The 22,887-nt window shown below is 35.0% G+C and overlaps 1 protein-coding gene across 3 annotated transcripts; it reads left to right on the top strand.

The window, feature by feature from the left end:
- Positions 1-4,590: 4,590 nt before the first annotated feature.
- Positions 4,591-22,201, top strand: si:ch211-247n2.1 (calcium-activated potassium channel subunit beta-2). Of its 3 annotated transcripts, none has more exons than XM_060864800.1 (6): positions 4,591-4,673; positions 17,787-17,885; positions 18,755-18,925; positions 19,989-20,184; positions 21,438-21,718; positions 21,820-22,201. In XM_060864800.1, the coding sequence occupies exons 1-6, from the start codon at positions 4,630-4,632 to the stop codon at positions 21,902-21,904; spliced, it is 876 nt and encodes a 291-aa protein (XP_060720783.1). In that variant the 5' UTR covers positions 4,591-4,629; the 3' UTR covers positions 21,905-22,201. The 3 variants fall into 3 exon arrangements, with proteins under 3 accessions (XP_060720783.1, XP_060720779.1, XP_060720789.1); XM_060864796.1 differs by lacking the exon at positions 4,591-4,673 and adding an exon at positions 11,515-11,747; XM_060864806.1 differs by lacking the exon at positions 4,591-4,673 and adding an exon at positions 11,515-11,747 and having other exon boundaries at positions 21,438-22,201.
- The last annotated feature ends 686 nt before the right edge of the window (positions 22,202-22,887 follow it).

The raw sequence follows: 22,887 nt of genomic DNA on the forward strand, positions 1-22,887 counted from the left end.
ATTTGTTGTAGATGCTTGAATTTTTTAATGATTAACAATGTGTGTTCCCAGCTTATTTATATAACAGTGGTGAGGAATATATAATAAAAATTAGTTAGTAACAAGATATTAGTTTCTTGTTAGTCACTAATGCAGACAGCTCTCATTAAGGATGTAAAGAAATATAAAGAATTAGTAAGGAACAAACATGAACTCGGATACAACACTCAAGTACAAACACAGATATAAAAGAAAGGTGCACTTTTTTTTTTTTTTTTAAAAAGCAAGCCAGATACATTCACAGACAGAAAAGCTATTCAGTGCTTCACTCATCCTTAGTAAATGCCTGGTCAGGGTTGTGGACATATTAGTGCTAGCAGTTCCATCTCTGGGGTTTGGGGATTTTTCCAGTTTGGATGCACATGCACACACACACACACACACACACACACACACACACACACACACACACACACACACACACACCTTATTCCTGCACAAGAAGCATTTGAAGAATGCTGCATAAAGCTCATTTGTTAATTGTAAAGATATCTAGAGAGTTGTGTGAAGGAAGTTAAAGTTAAATAACATGGTAGTCATTAATGTTAAGTGGGTGTTGTCTTACAACACTGATCACACATTCATTTCAGAAATGGTGAAAGAAGTGGAATACAGCTTTGTATAGACATTTTCCAAATTAACAAACATGGTCAGTTGGTAAATGCTGAACATCAGTATCCAGATCTTAGGTGTAAGGTTGGGAATTTAGGACGGCGATTTCCAGAAACAGAGCCAAATCTCATTTATGCACAATTTAGAGCTTGGACCAGTGCCATTGTCTGACAGTTTGATGTAACCATGATATGTTATGCTGAAAATCATGTTTTGGGCTGTAAAGATTTATAAAGTATATATTTTTTATAGATAAATTGAACTACATTTACTTAAGGTGGGCAGAAAGTGGTGTGGATGACTGCTCAGTCAGCATATCCTTCACACCTTGAGAAAATATTCTTTACAGGAAGGCACCAAAAGAAAAAAACCTTCCAAAATAGCACACTAAAGATCTTTTCCTGCTTAAAAATGGAATGAGCAATTATGGTTAGAAATATACAGCTACTGTGTGATCCCAGTAATTTAAATGTTAAAATAAGCTTTCTATGTACCAAATATACCAAGGCATTTTAGGTTCAAGATAGCTGCCAGCTAATTTTAGCATGAAATAAGTAATTTGTAGTTGTGTAATGATTTCTAACTGCATTAGGTGTTTCATCGTAAAGCCTTCTTCACATTGATATGGTTGTATTATAGGACTACATTTATACAGCGAATTTTAGCGTTTTAAATATTCTGTGCACATTTACATTCAGCTATAATGTGCAACTATAACTATGTATTTCTACAATATGAGATGGGTGAGTTCAGTAATTAAGGCATTTGTTAGATTAAGATTTTAAATGCTATAAAAATCTCTAATTCAGATTTTATTCACAAATCCATTTGCTATCTTTAACCTTTTAATATCCATTAACATCCTTGTGTCTACTGAGCTAAATAATTAAAAATGTGTAATAAACTGAATAAATAAATGCTCTGTTGGTTGGATTTTGTGCATTGCATCATATGACATAAGACAAGGTACACATGCTAACACTTAATCATAATCTAAAGCATCTTACAGGACCATATGAATAGAATGTCAACAACAAGAATTTTGTAATACATGACTTGTCCATTTTGTAACATATTTTGATGTTTTTTTTAATGGCTCCATTTTTACTGCTTGTAACAACAGCAAGGTTGCATCATGATCCATTATCAGTTTTTCCGAGGCAGATTCCATCTAGATGCATCTCAGCTGCTTTGTTTCTCTCTTGTGTCATTACAGTTCAGAGCTTTTGGTCTCTATGGAACTTCTTTTACATCTCTCTCTCTCTCTCTCTCTCTCTCTCTCTCTCTCTCTCTCTCTCTCTCTCTCTCTCTCTCGCCCATCCTCCTCATTTACTTGTTTAAACCACCACATCTGGGCAAACAGAAAATTGTATAAGGATTAGTGTATTAACTATTCTGTATGCACATGGGTCATGTAGAAAGCTTCCATGCCTCCTTTATACCATATGGGCAAAAAGTACTATCCCAACCACAGCACAGTATATTCTGTATGCTTTCTATAGATTAATGTTGAATGATACTATACACCATCCATGTATATTGTAAGTTACCAGCCAGTGCTATTTTTGCTCGCTCCCTCGCTCGCAATGTGGTTAGAAGTCATGAGGGATGTGCAGATCACTCTATCGTCCTGTGAAAGAAGACTGCTGACTGGATTTGGAGGAACAGAGCTAAATAGATTGATCCTGTCTTTCCTTTAACATGTCTCTGTTCTCTGTTGGACTCCATCTAGAGCCTATTGATTAATGTCTTTGACAAAAGGCATATTTTATCCATGTGTAGAATAATTATCTATAGTGTGGGATGTTTTGTTGCTTTCTAAGCACAACAATGTTTGAATAATCAAGCCATGTGATTAATCATTGACTCTCCTGGGTGCTTAACATAATTACTATGTGATTCACTAAATGTTTAATAGTAGAAGCAGGTTAGAACATGTTCTTTTAAAAAAGAAAAAACAACAACACAAAAGGATGGTTGCCATTGAATCATTTTGGGACAATTCAATGCTTGAACATTCAAAACAATTTGTAGGACTCACACAATTTGGTTTAGATGAAAAGATATGAAGGATAATGTTAAGGGTGAATTCCAACTAATTTGGCATTCATATCATTAATCACATCATCATTCATTTGAAATCGAACCACACAAAGATTTCATCACATTTTCCACTGACACAGATCACAAGAATACAACACATGACTCAAGTCTAGTCAATAAATGAAACCAAATATTCCTGCAATTAGGTATAATTTTTGATTAAATTGTACCTTGTTCAGTGCAAGTTTCAGATATTCAGATACCAATGTTTACATTTCCTTTTTCCAGGTAAGTTCTTTCAAGAACCAAGTATTGCTCAAACAAAATTACACTCTGAATCAATGTAATGTCTGTGGTTTATTTTAAAATAAAAGGCCAAACCCAAGAGAACATTGCTCAAGAAAAAGAGAGACAGAATGAGTGTGTGTGTGTGTGTGTGTGTGTGTGTGTGTGTGTGTGTGCGTGTGTGTGTGAAAGAGACAGAGAGGTAAACAAGATCCATGGCTGTGTTTCTATGGAAACAGAGACACCAAATGGCGGCCTGCATAAACACAGCCTGCATAGTGTATGAAAGAGGGGGAGAAAGTACAAACATGCAGAACAAATGAATGAATGAATGTATAAATGAATGGCACAACACTGTGGACTAATCTCAGGTCATAAATATTCAAAGTATTTGCTTTAACATGCTGTCCATTTTTAAGGACATTTGTATTGGCTACATGAGCTAGTTTTACAAACTGATTACTGGTGCTTTGAAGAAATTATATGAATTCCCCAAAAAAGATATAAAGGTAAAAAAAAACACACGTCAGATCAGTATATGTGAGCATTCTGTGTTAAGCTGAAAGTTATGTTATACACCAAAATGGAAAGTTTCTAAATATCACAATACTTACACCTAGTGGCAGGAATTGGTCATGACACTAAATATAACAAACTACACTAATTTACTAGGTGATTAAGCCGCCATACATACATACAGTTTAGTGGATATGTAATTATGTAAAATTACAGACGTGTAATAGCTCACGTGTGGTGTTTACCTGTTATTAGATATACAATTTCTTATTTACAGAATATTGTCTCTCTTTTCTGTTTATCATCTGTGCTGGATTCACACAATATGAATACTTTCACAAGGTTGTGTTTCTGTCCTTGGGATTTTTTAAAATATATTATATTATATTATATGTAGTATTAGAAATTTGAAATATGTAGTATTTCTTTTCTTTAAAAAAAAAAAGATACAAATTTAGTCTTTACTGAAATTAAGTGGATTTTAAATAGATATTCTCATGTAGGAAGCATTTTACATTTATTTATTATCTTTGCTTGTTCGTTTATGTATATTTTCAGGCGTGTGGATTAGTACTGCAGAGTATGAGTTGTGGGACTAACAGTTACTCTCTTTTCAGCATTTATAAAGTGTTCATATGGGTTTCTTTTAGTTCTTTCAGCTTTATCCTGCCTTCCAAAATCTTTCACTACTTTTATCCCACTATGACCACCAAATGAGTAGATGAATGAATAAATGAATGAACAAACATAGATTAATTTTTTTAAACATCTTTTTTGTTTTTTAGCTTTTTGTATATTTAAAGAACATTGTAAAAGACTCACTGTGTAACATTTTTCTGTCAGCATTATTTTTCCAAACTTCACTAGATCTAGTAACACAAACAAAGGAAAAGTTCAAATTTTAGAGACAATCTTTCTCTTATTTTTTAATTTTTATTTAATTTTTGTTTCTTTTTTTTTTTACATTTTTTTAGGTGAGAAATGCTTGTGTGAAAAGTTGGATGTTTTCACTCATAGTTCAGACTACGAACTTCCTGTGCCTGAAGAACATAAACACTGGCAATTCTATCCGGTCTTTCCTTTTCTGGACAAGAACAAAGAAGCAGTAAGGGCCAAAAGAGCAAACAGGGCACCATGCTCCATGAGAGACATGTGAAAAGATCTGTGAGAAGAGACGGGTAAGATGTTTTTCATCTATCTCTCTGTCTAACATCTAAAATTTTTAGCTCATGTCATAGTTTTTGCATTTGCTTAATTTGATCAGATCTTTATCAGGGTATGTCTGCGTCAATATTATGTTCTAAGTTTTCAGCTTGAAATTACACTCAAACTATTTGCTGACGTTTACTTTGATCGGGTTTGTAATGTGTTGTGTGACATTTATATGTACAGTACTTGTACACTTGTACTTCTGGAACAATTCTGTGAATTGATCTGTAAATTGATCTGTTTTCTGATTAATTTACACCCAGAACAAAAAAGAAACAACAGGAAAAACTGGGAGAGGCTGAAACCCAAACACAATCACAAAGGCACACAATGAGAGATGCAACTACACAAGGCATGGAATATAAAAAAGTTAGTGAAAAAACAATGAGTAAAACTGCAAACTGAAGTCAAAACCAGGCAAATAATAGTTATAAATCACTTCCAAAGTTAACACCATTAAAAACAAAACAAAACAAAAAACAGAAAATAGTCTGTAAGTGTTCTCCAAACAGCTGAGTCTTCAGACTACAACTCACTAGATTTGTTGGAAGACTTCAAGGAACTTTTCACTGACATCATTTCACTACGACAGGAGTGGAAGTCTAGTCTACTGTAGTTTAATAACTTGTCCTCTAGGTGGCAGATACATCCTAGAAAAACAGAACTGCCTGACTCAGATTTCCTCAGAAAGAATTGTAATAGTTACCTACTTCTTTTACACTTCAGGTTTTTACCTACACTTGTTTTGGTCAGACAATGACAACAAAAATGCCCACACATTGACCCTATAAAGAAAGCAAGATTCTGTGAATATACAAATTACTGTTACAACTCTACATCCCGTGCCCTTGTTAAACCAGTGATAAACAGCTTGTGTTTGCATATTGAAACATATCTGACTGGTTTTATGACTCATTATAACAGTGTTGTTCAGTTAAATTCAACTCAATTTGATCTGTATAGCACTTTTAACAATAAACATAGTCACAAAGCCTCTTTATAGAAATAGAAATATAGAAATAGAAATATAGAAGTTCCCCAATGAGCAAGCCAGAGACAAAAATTGGCAAGAAATTCCCTGAGATGATATGAGGAAGAAATCTAAAGGGGAACCAGACTCAAAAGGGAACCAATCTCGTCTAAATGACAGCAGAGCAATTATACATCATTTCTCTTTTTGTAGAAACAAATATATAGCTATACTACATAGTCTGAAGGTGTAAGTGTGTAAACAGGAACTTATGAGTAACTTATGATTATGACTTATGAATCATTTCTGATTTCATTCTAGTTACAGTTTGAAGTTTGAATAATCATTACTCACAGTCCAAACTGTGAGGTAATACCTCCTTTTATAGTAAGCGCCAATAAACATTTCCTAAGTGAAGAGGCATGATTGAAATGGACTTAGTATTATAAGACATCAGGATTTATGATGATTCTACAAAAAGAGGGTGGTGGTTGGGGGGAATGGGGGACAACGACGACACCATCACTGTTCCAGTCCATCTTAAAGTGTAAAGTAATGTTTGAGCCAGGGCTCAGAACACAACGGATGTTCCACTCAAACTTTGGCAAACTATCCCTTTATGGAGCTGGTTTTGTGCACAAGGCAATTGTCATACTAGAGCAGGTTTGGATCTCTTAGTTCCAGTGATGGAAAAACTGTAATACAAAGCATTCAAAGACATCCTATACAACTGTGTACTTCAACATTTCTGGCCACAGTTTGTAGAAGGCCAAGATATGGGTCTAATGGTAAGATATCCACAAACCTTTGGCCATAACTCTACACAAAACAACCCATAATACGGATTATTGGGGCAAATCAATTTAAGCTGTGATTGCATAAGTTTTCACCCACATTGATGTGAAATCCCTTAATTAATATTTGTGTCCTATGACATCAGCATAAATGTACCATTTTCTAAAAGGCCCCAGATTGTGTTACAGAAAAGCATCTTTAAATCCATTATTTAAAAAATAAAATATAAAATAAAAATCATTGCACGATTGTGACTCTGTCTACTCACTCTGTAATACAAATGTTAGTGACTTAAGCCGAAAAAGTAACTTTGCATATTAAAATACTTCTTTATAGTGAACAGTTCTAATCTTGGTGTGCTATGCAAATTTATAGCAATGAAGAAAAGATCTAGCTCACATCAACCATAAAACATGTCATAATCAACTAAAATAACAACTAAAAAAAGGAAATACACATTCTGTATGCACACATTTAGCCCACTAGTACTAAGGTTTTGGTCTCCACAAACACATGACACATGCATACATTCACAGTAGCTGGCTAAATTTAAGTCTGGGAGTCTATTGTGCTTGTCACTCCTATTGCACTACATGCTATGTGAAATGTTTTGAGCATGTAGGTTTACACCCAGCATTAGCACAACCAAGTGACTAACAGTGACTCTCAGAAACTGGTTAAACTAATACAATCTGCAGAAACGGCTAAACTGCAGCTGACACCTGGAGGTAGGACAAAGCTCCTTGGCATGGAAGTACTAAAACATAAAATAAATAACAAAAAAACAAATTGAGTCTTGAATTGTTCATTGTATTTTGTCTGTTAGACTGCCTGTTTGAGTTGGATCTTGTGATTTTATAACGATAATGGTAATTTTACTATGGTAGTGATGCTGATATTTCTACTGCTAATTCATGTAAAGTGCTTATTTTGTCATAAGATTGGAAAAAATGTAAAGATAATTTCTAAAATACTGTAGCATGATGGCAAATAATGCCTTTTAAGGTTTTTTTTTTTTTTTTTAAAGTTTACATAGAATATAGCTTATGAACTGTCATTCATTATCAGATTTGTATTTTGTTGGCTTTTTTCTCCGTTTGATATTTTAAACACATTTTTGTTCATTCTAGCCCTGAGACAAAGTCTTCATGCTCCATTTAAATCGTGTGTTCAGCGTCATAGCGTTTTGAATGACAACTCTAGTTTTCTCAACTTTTGTAACATTCCTTAGCTGTGATTGATACAAACATTTAATTTTTTACTTTACTTATGGAGTTAAAGAGAATTCAGGTTTAAATTTAGACATCATTGTACTAGGGACTAATGGCTTTACTGATTAAGAAGACATCCCTGCCAGTCTGCTTGTGTGTTTCTGAGTACATCTTCATTAACATATATATATATATCTCTGGGGCTTTCTTATGTTGCCCATCTATCCTGACCTTTAGTCCTGTTCCAGCTATTCTGTCTGACCTTCAGGATGATCAGCAGGAGCCCACCCACCCAGCACTTCTGCTTGCTTCTAATTTTAGCACTATTACACTGTGAAACATGCCAGGGTGAAGGGCAGTGACAACCCATTACCACCTAAAACACCAGACAGACTGTTGAGCTCGAAATGATGAGTATGTTAAATAATCTATGAGTGTGTTATATAACATAGACTATTTCAGATCCCTGTAAAGACTAGTGGATTGTGTAGGACTCTTCTGGTAATTGTAAATATCGCAGCTATTAATCCTGGATCTCCACTTTAACTATGGCATGTCCAGTTTCTGCCAAACTCTCAAGCAATTCCATTATATTAAATATTTGTTTCTCATTCCCTACAATAAGGCTGATCTGACCCTTTTATAACACTTTTGCATTTTTGTTTAAGACACAGCAGAAGGCAGATTTGTGCAGGACATACTGTAAGGTTTGTTACAGGATTTTGGCTGCCGTCACATTACAAGCTTGATGTAAGATAAATCCAATTTTCTAACCATCTGACTGGCTGAATTTGGAAAAACAGCCAAAAATTATTATAAATCTGTTTTCAGCCAAGATTCAATTTTTGCAATTTTTCTATCAACAATATTGTTAGAAAACATAAATACTGTTTAATTTACGTTACATCCTAACTTTGCATTGGATTTTTGCCTGCTAAGGTCTTTCTGTGTAAAGAGCCAGTAAAAACACACACACACACACACACACACACGCACACGCACACACACACACACACACATTTATACTCACACACACTGTTAATATGAAGGGTTTTCCCAGGCAGCCACACAAATGTGGCTAGGAGCCATAAGAAACTCGTACATTGTCATCACAATTCTTGTGCATTTATTACATTTGAGTAGCTTTACTGCATATGCACTTCCACATAGCTCCTGGCAATAAAGTGCATTTTCTTTTCATTATCATTTCCCTAATTGTGAGTTGATGAGCTTACACCATGCCTTTGGGGCAAACAATGTTTTGATATTTTATATTATATTATTTTATAATGATGTAAATTATAGATCTGTCTCACAATATTATTGTCTTCTAACAGATATGAGTCACTCATTAACACCAATGTGAGCTGTCAAGGCAGAAACGTCTGTTCCAAGCATGAAAAATATCAATACTGGAAAGCATGTAGCTCTTGTTTTCTCCATTTCACCCATCCAGTTGTATAAATTGTGCAAATGGACATTTGAAGTGGCACCTGAGAACAAACATGCCTGATTACAGTACAAGAAATCTAAATCTCTCACATTTGAGGGCACTATGGCCTCTATCCTAGTTTACTGTGGCCTTCTGATGTCCTCTGTGTGCTGGAGATGAGAAAAGCAGTATTGAGGAAACTAGCACGGAAAAAGCAGTGTAGCACATTGACAAAATTTCTGTCTGGCAATGAATTTGAATTAATTAGATCCAAAATATATATTAAAATATAAAATAATATTGTGTGGTATGGTTATGTAATGTGTAACCTTGTGTTGTTAATCCAGTTCCAGTAACTTATCAGACTTAAAAGATCTGCTGATTACATCTTGCTGTCAGATACCACAGCACACTTTCAACAGTCTAGTAGAGTGATTGTCTCATTAGGTCAGGGCTGTTTTGTCAGCAAAAGCGAGACCAAAACAATGTTAGGAAGGTGGTCGTAATAACTGGTGACATAATAACATAATAATATGGTGGTTATACCATGAAGCATTATACCAGGGAATGCAATCATTTGGGTATGTATGAGGGACCATCTGCAACACAAGAAGTCACAAGTGCAGAAAGATCCAGACATAAGCAGAGCATCAGGATGGATGAGTCTGGCAAGTCCAGACGAAGAGAGGAGCTACAGCATTAGAAGTGTATCAGGATCTGGCACCAGCCTAACCAAAACAATATTTACTTTAACCACATTGAAGTAAAAACTCCTGATTTAGGAAATTTTGGGATCGAAATGATTTGATCACTCTATTTCATTCCAGTGAAGTACAATAACATATAACTAAATAAAAACCAGTATTAAATCCTCAAATATAAACCCACTGATCAACTGAATGTGATGATGCGTTTGACCTTGGAGCATTCCAGTGGAACATAAAAAGCCAAAGCATGCACGCAAGCAAAATTTTTCCATTTGACCTTCCAAACCTGAAGCCATACCAGTGCTGACAAGTCAGTATTTTGAGTTATATCAGGAAGTGCATATGAATAAATGGCATACACCCGTCATAGAGCCCAGGTTAAACGTACCAAAAGAAGCATTCCCAAAATCCATGATGCTATTTAAAAGAGTTCAATTTGGAGTCAGAACCTGTTAGACAGGATGTTCTGGTGTCAGTTGCAGCACTTAGGGCCAGTGGCCTGGAGCAATTCTATCCAAGAAGGCAAATGAATGGTGGCTCAGGTCCAGCCCAAAATTAAAAACTTGTCATTATTGATTGATTGCAATTCTCCTGAACCTGGATGATAAAACACAGCCCCATCTCATTTACTCGGAATTCACAGATTTTTTTTCCCATGGTTTCTGCGGGCTTAGTGGTAGAATTCTCATTAAATTAGAAACAAACAAAACAAAAAACAAAAAACTTCCAGTTCAGAACACACCTGTTTCAGGTTTAAATTCAAATGCAGATATGGATATTTGGAGCTATAAGCAGATACCTCTGCTTTCACAGTTCAAAATACATTATTAGGACATATAAAATGATTTAACAGTGGATTGTTTTCTAGAACCTCTTTCAAAAGCTGGGACCATTAACCATCAAGAAGACTTTTTTGCAGTTTCCTGCATTATCTTTCCTAACCAGAAAGGAATGCAGTATAGATATAGTGAGATAGTATGATCTCCTTTGGTAAGGTTCCACATTAGATAGTATAAAGTTATTGGTTTGAATTCCAGAACTGTTTATCTAGACAAATGATGCCAATTGAAGCCATTGCTAGCTATTTCAAGCTAAATCGATATTCCTCTGGATTAGAATCTGCCTCACCTATTGAAAGAGCCTGGGCTATGACATTCACGTGGCAGTCATTTGTTGTTGTTTTTATCTTTGATCTTTTTTTTATCTTTTTATTTGAATGTGTTGGTCATTGTTTGATTGCTCAGTCACAAACACACATCGTGAATAGAACGTTTGTAGGCAACTTCTGATTACATTAATCAACCATGGCTGTATTCATAAAAAAAAAAAAAAAAAAAAAAAGCTGAAAATCAGTCAAATGATTAGCAATGTGCAATCTGGAATAAGTCACATACAAGACTGTTGTAGGCAGCTATTCTTCAAATTTTTATTTCTATAGTCTTGTACCATCAGAAATATTTAATGAGATGGGGAACAAAACTTAGTAGCTAAAAACAAACCTAGTGCATCTCATAATGCAAAACTTTTTTTTTGCTGCTGGCATATGCATCAGAGCAGACTCTAATATATCAGCGTTGTTGTTTAAAGCTATGCACCCTACTGTTGGTCTACCTCAGAATGACTTGGGCCTAAATGAGGAAGATTAACAGCCTGCTGAGTGGATTCACAACCAGAGGTTTGACTGGAAGAGCCAATTGATAGCTGCTGTCATGAGCCCTCCCCTTCTGCCCACAAAACAATATTGACAAATGTGTGTGGGGCGCTTGCCCCAGGAGTGGCATGTCAGTCTTTTATTGCCAGTTAGTCTGGCCCTGCTGAATAATCTGTTGACAGAAGCCTGACCATGCTTAAAGCGCTGGAGTAATGGCTACTTCTTACTGCGACTGCACCTCATCCTATAACAGCCAGAGACAACTGTACGAATGCAGGTATTTCAATATGCAACTCCACTGACTTGATAAAGTACTGAAAATAAAAAGGTATATATTGTAGAGATCGTTGTGGGAGCAAGTTTGCTCAGACAGCACCGGTTAGCAAGTTGCTCTCTTGGTGTTGAGCAAATATTTACCACCAGACAGCTGGCAGCAATGTTTTCTTTAAGAGTAAATGATGTTTAGAAAAAATCACTGAACATGTTAATAAATCCTCAGTTAGTGATCTGCAAAATAAGAACAGAACAAGGTCTTATTAATTCAGTGTTTAATGGACTTTATTAATATTGCATAGACGGTGATCAGTGACACTATCCATGATATTATATGGATTTTATTGCCTGTAATTGCAGAACTAATCAAACACTTCAACTTCAATATTTGAAACTGTTTTTTTTTTTTGTTTGCTTGCTTTAATGTTCCTTTTACAATTTATTTAACCTAAACTAGGAACTGACAGGAAGGTTGATGTTTTGTTTAAGTTTTATTTCATTTTGTTTGAGTATACAATGCCCTAAAGGTAAGCTTTGCTCAATTAAATAGTTTTTGCTGTCTATATGCAAATTATTAAGCTCTTATACTGTAACAAGTAAGTTACAGGCTTGCGTTCCTCACTTTACAAACCTCTTGTACTGTGCTTTGTAACTATCTAATACTCCACAGTAGCTAATAAAGTGCAAGCTTTAAAGCAAAATGCTGTCAGAGGCCATAATGTGCTGACATGATGAAACATTTGTTATTTAGCCGAGTACAACACTGTTTCTTATAAGTGTATATTTTTAGTGGATTATGAAATGGCTTTGTCAGTAATATGGGTTGTTAGTGCTTATTGTAGCAGCATAAAAGTAGGGATTTTTGTTATATAATGAATTGACAGGTGGCAATTAATCTACCTCTGGTTTCAGTGCTTTTGGCTTTGATTATTAGGATTGTTAGGATCCTGTTAGAATGAACATTTTCCCTTTGGAATTGTGACTGCTTATTCCTCCTCCCTAACCATGTAATTTAGAGGTGAATACTGGTCTGGGAAGAGTAATTTTAGCGTAACGATCTGTGTTTAACTGGGAATGATTGATGTTAAAATTACATAAAGATCTGTAAGAGGACATCTTGAAAAAAAGGACTGTTTGTTGAATCACAACAATCCCGTAGCTTTTGTTCCTCCAAAATCACGTCACTGTTTAAAAAATAGCCCCCAGCTGGAGCAAAAAACACATAAAGCACACTGAGTGAGGAGCTCACAGATTTGCAATGAGCACTTTGCCCTGAACTTGACTATTATGTTTGGATTCTCTTCTCTCAGAGGGTTGCACCCAGAAAAATGTATTTATCATTACACAATACAGCAAGACTTTAATAGAGACAAATTTAAAATTATTCCTCAAAACCTCAAAACCAGTTAAATAATAAAAAAAAAGCTTTAGTTCCATTTCCTCCCTTTCACCATTTGACTGACCTTGTCACAATTTTATTGCAGATGATCGTAGCATCTGGTTGTGAAATTACATGTGAAGCATGCTTCTGTTCATTGTTCTAAAGAACTACAATGTAAAAGCATTCTCCAGCCAGATGTCCCGACTCAAGAAACTGACATTAAACTTTCAGTTCTGTCAAAGGTTCTTTTGTGTATTTTGTACCTTTGTGTAATTTGTACTTTTGTGTAATTTGGTTTTTACTTTAATTGTTTTGGACTTTAGTTTCTCCTCTAAAGCCTTTTTCTGTCTGACATTACAGTTACTGAGAGGCTGCAGGAATCTATAGTCGGGGCCAGAACAAAATTAGCCACAGCCCTGCTTTTTCATATTATTTGGTGATACAGTATTTGTTCCTCACTGGTGGTAGTGCTGTGCATGGTTCCATGAAATCTCACACTGATCTTTCTGTCTTTTTATTTGTAAATGACAGAGAGGGGCTTGAAGCTGCCATTTATACAAGCAACAACATCTCTGGATAAATGTTCTGTAACTGAATAGTACTGTTTAGGAGTTTTAAACAACCTGTTAGAATTATTTATGAAGCTCACCATAAAATAATAAACATCAATAGCATTGTACACAAGAAATGCAGACCTCAAAACTAAACTTAAATCATAAAAGGTTGTAAGATATAGAGACTGCACAATGGTGGATTTTATTTTTTTATTTTGTTTCTAATAACCAGAATGTAAAACATGAATCAAATTCAGAATGTAAAAACATGAATAAAATTTGGAGCAACTACTAAAGACTAAGCCTTTTGTAATGCTGAGTTGGGTTACTTGATTTAAACCAAACAGAGAATGTGTGAGTGAGCAGGGAAGGAGAGTAAACAATCAAGGACCGAGAGATCTAGAAAGAAAGGTTTCTGTGGCAGGAAGTGCTTACAGAATATTTCATTAGGGTTGTTTTTTCAATGCTCATAGTTGGAACAAGCAGACTGAGCAAACATTCACTGACGCAGTAATCACAAGCAAGTACTTTATCATAATCTATTTTCAAGCAGACAGAGCTTGAAATACAAATAACAAAAGCACAAACAGAAGTTAACATGTGAAACAAGGAATGAGATATTGGATAAACAGATGTGTATGGACTGGGAGAATGGGAAAAGAAAACGCAGTAAGAAAAATGTAATGCACGTGAATTTAAATTGATAAAAAGTACAAAAAAGTACAAAACAATGCTTATATCACATTCACCTATTGGAAAAATAAAACTTTTTTGGTGGTGACAAATTTATAGACAATTAAATGAAGTATTAATTTTTGAAAGAAAGAAAGAAAGAAAGAAAGAAAGAAAGAAAGAAAGAAAGAAAGAAAGAAAGAAAGAAAAGATAAGCTCAGGTGCAGGAGGATACTGATGCAAAATGTCTACTGATAACATGCTGTATCTACACAGGTGGACATTTGGAGTAAATGTGTATCATTCTTTAAAAATTATTCTTAGACATTATTGTCTGTTTTTAATATTTTTTATTAAACTGCTTTTGTCTGAGATATAAAACATTTAGAATTCTAAATACACCTCCATAATTCTGTTTCATGAACTAGAACAGAAGGTCTCTCAGTATGGAAACCTCAGATCTAAGATCAGTTTGGTTTGCATAGTGGCCTCTTTTGTTTATCCACCTGCATTTGCATCAGCTGCTCAGCGGAGAGCGTATAATATTCCATTCACTTTTATAAGCGTGTGTTTAGATAGCATCCCTTTCTGACTAACAGAGTAGAAACACTCTATAATGAAACTCTCATTAGATTAATGACCTGAAAATGCGCTCATTAAAAAGTAATCACGTTTTACTTGATGTGAATGGGAAATGAAGACACAGGGAACATGTCATTACGATTCTAAAATATATATTTACAATATGTAAAATTTGTTTATCGGATTGTTACAATGCATGACACTATAAATGTTAAATATATGTCTCCTGCAAGAACAAACAATGATCACATGTCTGTATAACAATAATGATTAAGTACCATGGACATTATAACATTACAGAATATAAATACATATAAATTTAATGTAAATGACTGTTATAAATAGACTGTTATATATATATATATATATATATATATATATATATATATATATATATATATATATATATATATATATATATATATATTAACATTTTTTCACGTTATAAGTAGCAGTAGTATTTAAAGAAATGACAATGAGATTCGGATTCAGGATGCTGAATCATTCTGCAGCATGGTCACATTTATTTTTCTTTCACCTCATCAACAATTTTGTGCTTTGTTAGCAGTTTACTTTCATTGTTCTAATTAGTGTCACAATTTCATACAACATTAGGCATGTAATTATGTCTTAAATAAATTCACAAGGGATTGTAGAACTAATAAACCCAACATTGCTAACGAGGCCCAGTGGACACATCGAACCATAAAAACACGCTTTATTTTTACTTTCTTCTTCACAGTTTTAGCCTGTGGAAATCAGCGAGTCCTAGACGCTGCTTGTGGATATATTTGTTTTCAAATATGTGGATAATTGTTTTTTCAAGCCATATTTATTTAACATTTTGGCAGAAATTTATGAATTTATCAGTTTTGAACTGGTGGCTTTGTGGTTTTTGATTATAGAGTATAATCAGTTATTCTCTTCATGTGTCTCTGGATGGCAATATTAACATGTTATTTAGCAACAGACATATTGAGACATATTTTCAGCCCTCTTAGGAACACTATATTCTTGTCTATGCAATAGTTTACACTCATAATCAACCCAATAGGAATCAACAAGCTTCCAATTGTCCATAAAATGTCTGCTGGATGTTCATTAATCTCATAGAAAAAAACACCTGCAAGCCTGTATGTACTATATTTCTGAGCACAACATCATAAATGCTCAAGGTGCACAAAAAACAAATATCACTGCATATTCATTGTCAGGACTTGCTAAATTTGATAATGCATGCCTCCATTTTTAGAAAAGTCCAGATGGTTTGGTAAGGCTCTACATGTCCCTGCTGTTAAAAGTACACACATAATTGCACTCCAATGTAATTACAAAGGCATATAGCAGTTGACTAAATTATTAAAAAAACATATTGATGATTCTGTTCAAATGGAAAACACCGTTAGTGATCTTGATTTATTGTACTGAAACATTAATTCTCTCACTGCGTCACACTATTGGACAGTCATTCACTTAGCCTCCAATTACCATAGTCATCTACTCATTCACTAAACTCAATTAATCAGAGTCCTTTAGTCACTCACCTGCTCCCTTAGTTGCTCAGTCACCCACCACAAACTTCACTTCAATTTCTCACCCATTTCTATAGTAAGTTTCTCATTCATTCCCTCAGTCGTTCATTCAGTCATTCTCTATTCAAAATACTCATTCATTAATTTATTCATTCATTTATTGCTGAGATCATATTTTTTTCCTTTGGTCATGAGTCATTCATTCACCTGTTCCCATTCCCAGACACTCATTTATCCCTCAGTCATCAATGCCTTACCTGGACCATATTAATTTCTTGAGTCATTCACTCAAAATTCACAAGCCAGCCCATTATTTGTCCATCAGTCATTCATTCACCTGTTCCCTTTTCCAAAGCCTTATTTATCCCAGATACACAGATGCTCATTTATACCTCCTTCATTGTCTCGCCCATTTCCTTCTCCACACCTCATTTACATTCACATTAAATCACATACTTAAATCACATACTTAAAGACTCACAAATTCACTGACAATGGCAGGTTATAAACAAATGAATTGGACCAATGAAATTGACGTGAATGAGCTTTTATTTTGACTGTTCTATACCCCACACACTCAAAAATGGACTTCACGTAACCCATCCTTTGTTACGTTCACAAGCATGTGCAGACACTTGCAAAAGCCCCAAACACCTGTGTCACTGATGTGCTATAAAGGCCAATAGTGACCAGCTGCTGGAGACAGAGGAGGCTCTGAAGTGTGGTCACCCCCACCCACTGTTGCATTGCTTGCTTGGTGAGTCAGTAAATGAGAGAGTGGGTAAGGGAGGGAGGTAGTCACTGATGCTATTGGGGATCAGTAGCATGGTGGGTGCTCCTTTCCTTCCCAGTGCTCTACTCATTATCCCCCATCCCGCTGCTCACTCACTACCTATGAATAGTCAATAACAAACAAGCAAGCAGGAAATGAGGGAGCAGATGAAGGCGACCCGTCGACTGATGTCAGCTATGTTTGTTGAGAGCTGCTTTATTCAGCTAGACACACTTCACTCCTGCCCGAGGACTATTCCTTGATCATTTTCTCTTACTGTTTTCTTCAGCTGTCTCTTGGAATTTCTTTTTCAACTTTATCGATGGAAGACTTATTGATGCCTTAAGCTGGTTTTGTTTTCCAACCTCTGTGCATGATGAAGCATCTCAGAATGTTGTGAGTGATGCTGGCTCTGAGCCCTGACTCAGAGAGAAAAACTTGCTTGTGAGAGATTCATGTTTCCCCAGCTTGTGTCATTTAATAGTGGAAACAGTGGCAAGATGCAAGACCTGTGCACTCATGGTTGACTGAGAGTGTGTGTGCCCAATAGATTATCCCAGCAGTCCTTGTCAAATACATTGGAAAGTGCTGGGAGGATGTTCCTGTGGGCTGGAGCCAAAGGACCTCAGGGATCAGGAAATGAAAGAAGGTATGCTATCTGCTCATAAAAAAAAAAAAAAATTTTTACTGCTTACTTGCTGCGCACTTTGAGCTATCTTTCTCTTTTTGTTATTTCTTTGCACACTTATTTGAATGATTATGAGGCAGTTTTTCTTCAGTTACACTTATTTAAACTTCTTAAGTCTTATTACATAAATAAGGGTAAATGAAAAAAAAAAACAACATTTGGTAACCCACATAGGAGTTGAACTAGTTACTTCATGTCATCTGACTTAAATCTTTAAAAACAGCACATATTGCAGTAAGCCACATTTTCATGCATTTATATAATTGTTGAATTTACTGTGGATGAATTGAATTCGGTTAATTTTACTACTTAATGAAACACCGTCACCATATAAATCCTTCTTTAGGGTGTACCTTGTGTGTGAAAAAGTCGATCCTATTACAGTGTTAATGCTGAATGTGTCCTAAGCATGAGGAGGTAAATAAATTCCTCTTTTACTTTACACCATTGATTATTGATGCTCTTTAATCTAGAAGGACTTCAATAGAACGCTTTATGTTTGTTTGATCTTGAAGGTTAAATCCATGCAGCTTTGTTAATTGAGTGTCAGTTTTTTATGGGAAGTAGAGGCAAATTAGTTAGCTATTGGTTCTGTGTGTGTGTGTGAATGTGTGTGTGTGTGTGTGTGTGTGTGTGTGTGTGTGTGTCCATGCTCAACATATCAGGAGCTTAGTATACTGTATATTATAAGTTTCAGTTACAGTTAAGAATGAATTGGAGAAAACCTTCTAATACTAAGGAACAGGAATTGTCCGGCTGTCTGGAGCCTATAGGTGTTCATTGCCTGTAAAATAAGTCTTTTTTGCTTTATGTCTATATCTGATCTTCAGGACCATTTATCAGAAGATCAGAGAATATGACATTCTGGACAAGAAGAAGACTGTGACAGCACTGAAAGCAGGAGAGGACAGAGCTATTCTCCTTGGACTTAGCATGATCTTCTTTTCTGTCATGATGTACTTTGTCCTTGGCATTACAATGTTACGGTCATATTCAGACAGGTATGGCTATTCAGTAGATTTTAATGGCTGTATCTTTAAATACTTTCATGTATACAGCAGTGTTTTAAATTCAATGAAACTAACAATGAATACAATAGCATTTAAAGGCTTTTCTAAGCTGTTAACAAGGAATTCACAGGGTGTGACAATAATGATATTGGACATGCATGTACAAAAAAAGTTTATGAATAAAGCTACAAATGGTAGACCTTGACCAATCAGAAATGTGACTGATCAGTTTTTGTAAAAATGGTCATATTACCACCGCATGACATTCTCAGTATAAATACCAAAAGATTTAAAATTATGCACATATGCCAGATATTCCACATGTGAAATGAACATAGATATGCAAGGGAATTAATAGAATGGGTGGTTAATATCAAAGATAAGTCTAAACTAAATCTAAACCTGAGGTCTAACATATGCTGAGTGGCATATAAAGCTAGGAAAATAGAAGTAGTCAGAACAAAAGTCTGAAAAGTCAAGCTCCAGATTGGCACAGTGCATTCTGATAAACAGAGAAGCACAACCTCTTCGTACATCTGTCACAATCACTACAAATAATAACACTGCTCATGATGGAAAATCATACCAACATTTTTAAGCCAATTATAAACATTATTAGAAACAAATTTAATCAATAACAAAATTTTATTCCACAAATTTAATGATATTTGGAAAATAACTTCACAGGAGCAAAACATAAACTAACTGGGAATTTCCTCAGATGTAATTGGATTTGATAGTATTAACTTCCATATAAATTAGATTTAGCAAAGTCTTAATATTAAATACAGGTTTATACATGCTATGCTAAAAGGCATTTAACTGTGGAAAAAAGTTTTTAAGTGTTTAAGCTCTTAGCTTCCTACAGAAGTCATGACAGGGAACTACTTTGTTGTGCATTGCTTAGAAATAAAGACAAAACCTTTAGACAAAACAGGTTTTATTGGTTGTGTACACCTCATTTTTGATACCAGGGAACAGGGATGAGCACATACAGAATTAGTCATCCTCTATCTTTATATCCACTTCAACCACCCCTATCCCTCTCCTTCAGCGTTTGGACAGAGGAGTCAAGCTGTACCGTGCTAAATGCAACTATTATTGGAGAGATTAACTGTAGCTATAGCTGTGGAGCAGAGTGCCGGAAGAGCTCCAGATACCCATGCCTACAGGTGTATGTCAGCCTGAACTCATCAAGCCGAATACTGAGGCTGTCCCACAATGAGGAAACCCAGGAGACCAATTCTGAGGTATACACAAAGCATAAAACACAGAACATAATACCAAATTTATCCATAGCTGCCTTTACTTCCTGAAATTATCTTGTGGGAAATGTTATATGGGGGATCATATTAAAGGTAAAAAATGTATCCATAAAAGAATCCTGTAAGTGGACTTTAATGTGAATAAGTTTAATGAGATTTGATTTTAATGTGATAAAGTTTGTATTTTGTCTTTCTTGGTGCAATTGTTATTTGGCAGGTTTCTGGGCATTGATTTATTTAGGTATTTTTTTTTTCCACTGTCTCAGACTGCAAAAAATCTCTCCCCATCCTAAAAAAGTATAGAAACAAACAGGGAAAGATAAAAAAAAAAAAAAAAGAAGAAGAAAAAAAGATGCACAATAAAACTGTGTGACACTTCACAGCAAATATAGGCTAAACATAGAAATGCATATAAACTGATCAAGGGCTAACACAATAGAACAGAATTTCTTTGAATCAGACCAGTTACATTTACAGAATTCAGAAAATGTCTTTATCTCTTATCCAGCATGACTTACAGAAGTGCTTTGTAGGCTCCAAAATGCATATCCTTATACAACTTAAATTGGCCAGGTCTAAGAATACCATTGAGCTAAATCCTTTGAGGACTTGATGATGGCATAAAAAAATGAACACAAAAAAACAAAATATGAAAAAAAAGAAGAAAAAAGTGATGAAACAAAACACCCAACATATATTATTAAAATGTACAGACTATCACTTAATAATTACTTAGAATTAAATAGTATTACATAATGATGTAATACTATTTAAGTAATTATTTATTCCAATTCAACACACGACATTGAGCTAATACTATTAACAATAAAAATAATAACAAATAGCAAATAATAAATTAGAAAAAGAAAAACATGTTTAATTCATTAAATCAATACCATATAGGGTCTTGTTATGTAAAGTACTAAAATAATTATTGGTCTGTTTTACTTTTCTGATTATGTTCATAAGGACTGTGAGTTTGCTGGTCTGTGTTGTTAATAGTTATCATGTGCTAACTTAATGCTCAGACCAAAATGTTTATTCTCTGTAATTGTCATTACTGTTACTGTTCACCTATAAGCATTTATTAGTTTTCCTTGTTCTTGTGTTTTAACTGAAATGTGGCTGCTACAAACTTCTAACATCTGAGAATACAGAAATTAGTGTTGTTTCTTTCATGAAAAACAAGCTCTGATTTTTGCAATTGTAATGATAAAATCTTTTCTCTTTTATCGCAGTGTTTCTTTGTCCCTAAGTGCCGTAAAGACCACTCAACAATGCATGCTTTGGTACTGAACATCTCTGAGCGTCTGAAGGCCCAGCAGCAGGTGCGTTGTTATACAGACCCAACAGAACAGCAGGACAGCGCCATCCTGACGCGCCTCTACGGTCGTGCTGCCATTCTCTCATCGCTGCTTTGGCCCACATGCACGCTTGTGATTGGCGTGCTCATCGTTGCCATGGTCAAGCTCACACAATACCTTTCTATCCTCTGTGAGCGGATAAGCCGCATTAAGAGGTAGGCCAGCCTGCCATTGAGTCTTGAGATGGATCAAAGGAAAGAGAGAAAATAGAGTGAAAAAGAGAGAGACAACTCTCTAACCACTATGTTCCTCATAGGACCGATCTCTCGGTACTTGCATCTGCCTCACACTCCATGGAGGGCAGCAAAAAGTGCAGCAGACCCAAGCCGGATCAGATTTGAACAGAAAAGGGCCCAAAGATGAACGGCCAAAAGTGGAATGATGGACAGATTCTTTGGCTGTACCCAGATTTCTATGCCTCTATAAGGAATAGAGACAATAATGACCAGTGACATGTTTTTGATATGCCTCTGCCTTCCTGTCAAATTTTGCTAATTAATCTGTATTGCGGTGAAAAGGACAGACATTTGTCTTGGACAAGGTTGAGATTTTAGAGACTGAAATTTGTGGCTGGTATTGTGTTAACAGCAAAGGCTATGTGAAGTCTAGCTGAATAAAGTGTCGATTATATTCACTTACTAGTGTTTTTCAAACCTGGTATGTTTAATGCCTGTAGCTTTTAATTTGCTGACCAGAAAAATATCACACAACCAATATACTGAACATGATTTACTCATTCATGAAAAAATTATTCATAAAAGTTCACCAGGTTCACAGACAAGATGATGACTTACTCAACGCATAAATAACATTAAACTTAATAAAAATAAATCTGTAACCATATAATAACGCTGCTGAATGTGCAATGTGCACTTAGTTACAGTTTTGTGTTCTGCTCAGATCTGATGGATGTTCAGTAATTTCCACATGAATGCAAATTCCAAAGCTCTGCTTATTTTCCCGAAAATCAATAGCTTAAATTATTAAACCATCAATAAGACCTAATGGAGTTGTGCTTTGTCCTTGATGACCAATTCAGTCTGTAATTAATTCTTTAATGGGTTCTGAAGTTTCTTAGTGGGAAACCAATAAATGTAACACAGATCAATACTGTTTTAACGGCATACATACATACATTAAATACTACAGTAGGTTCTATTTTATACCATAAAAGTGCCTTAGACCACTTTATAACGTATTAACTTCGATGAACATGTACAATTCCTTTTGATAATACTCTCATATATTAAGTGGTTTGTAAATATCATATTTATAACATTAAAATATTTTGGGTTTCAAAAACTGGGACTCAATTTCCTTAAAA

Source organism: Tachysurus vachellii, chromosome 1 (genome assembly GCF_030014155.1).
Source record: "Tachysurus vachellii isolate PV-2020 chromosome 1, HZAU_Pvac_v1, whole genome shotgun sequence".
In the NCBI taxonomy this organism is placed as follows: Eukaryota; Metazoa; Chordata; class Actinopteri; order Siluriformes; family Bagridae; genus Tachysurus; species Tachysurus vachellii.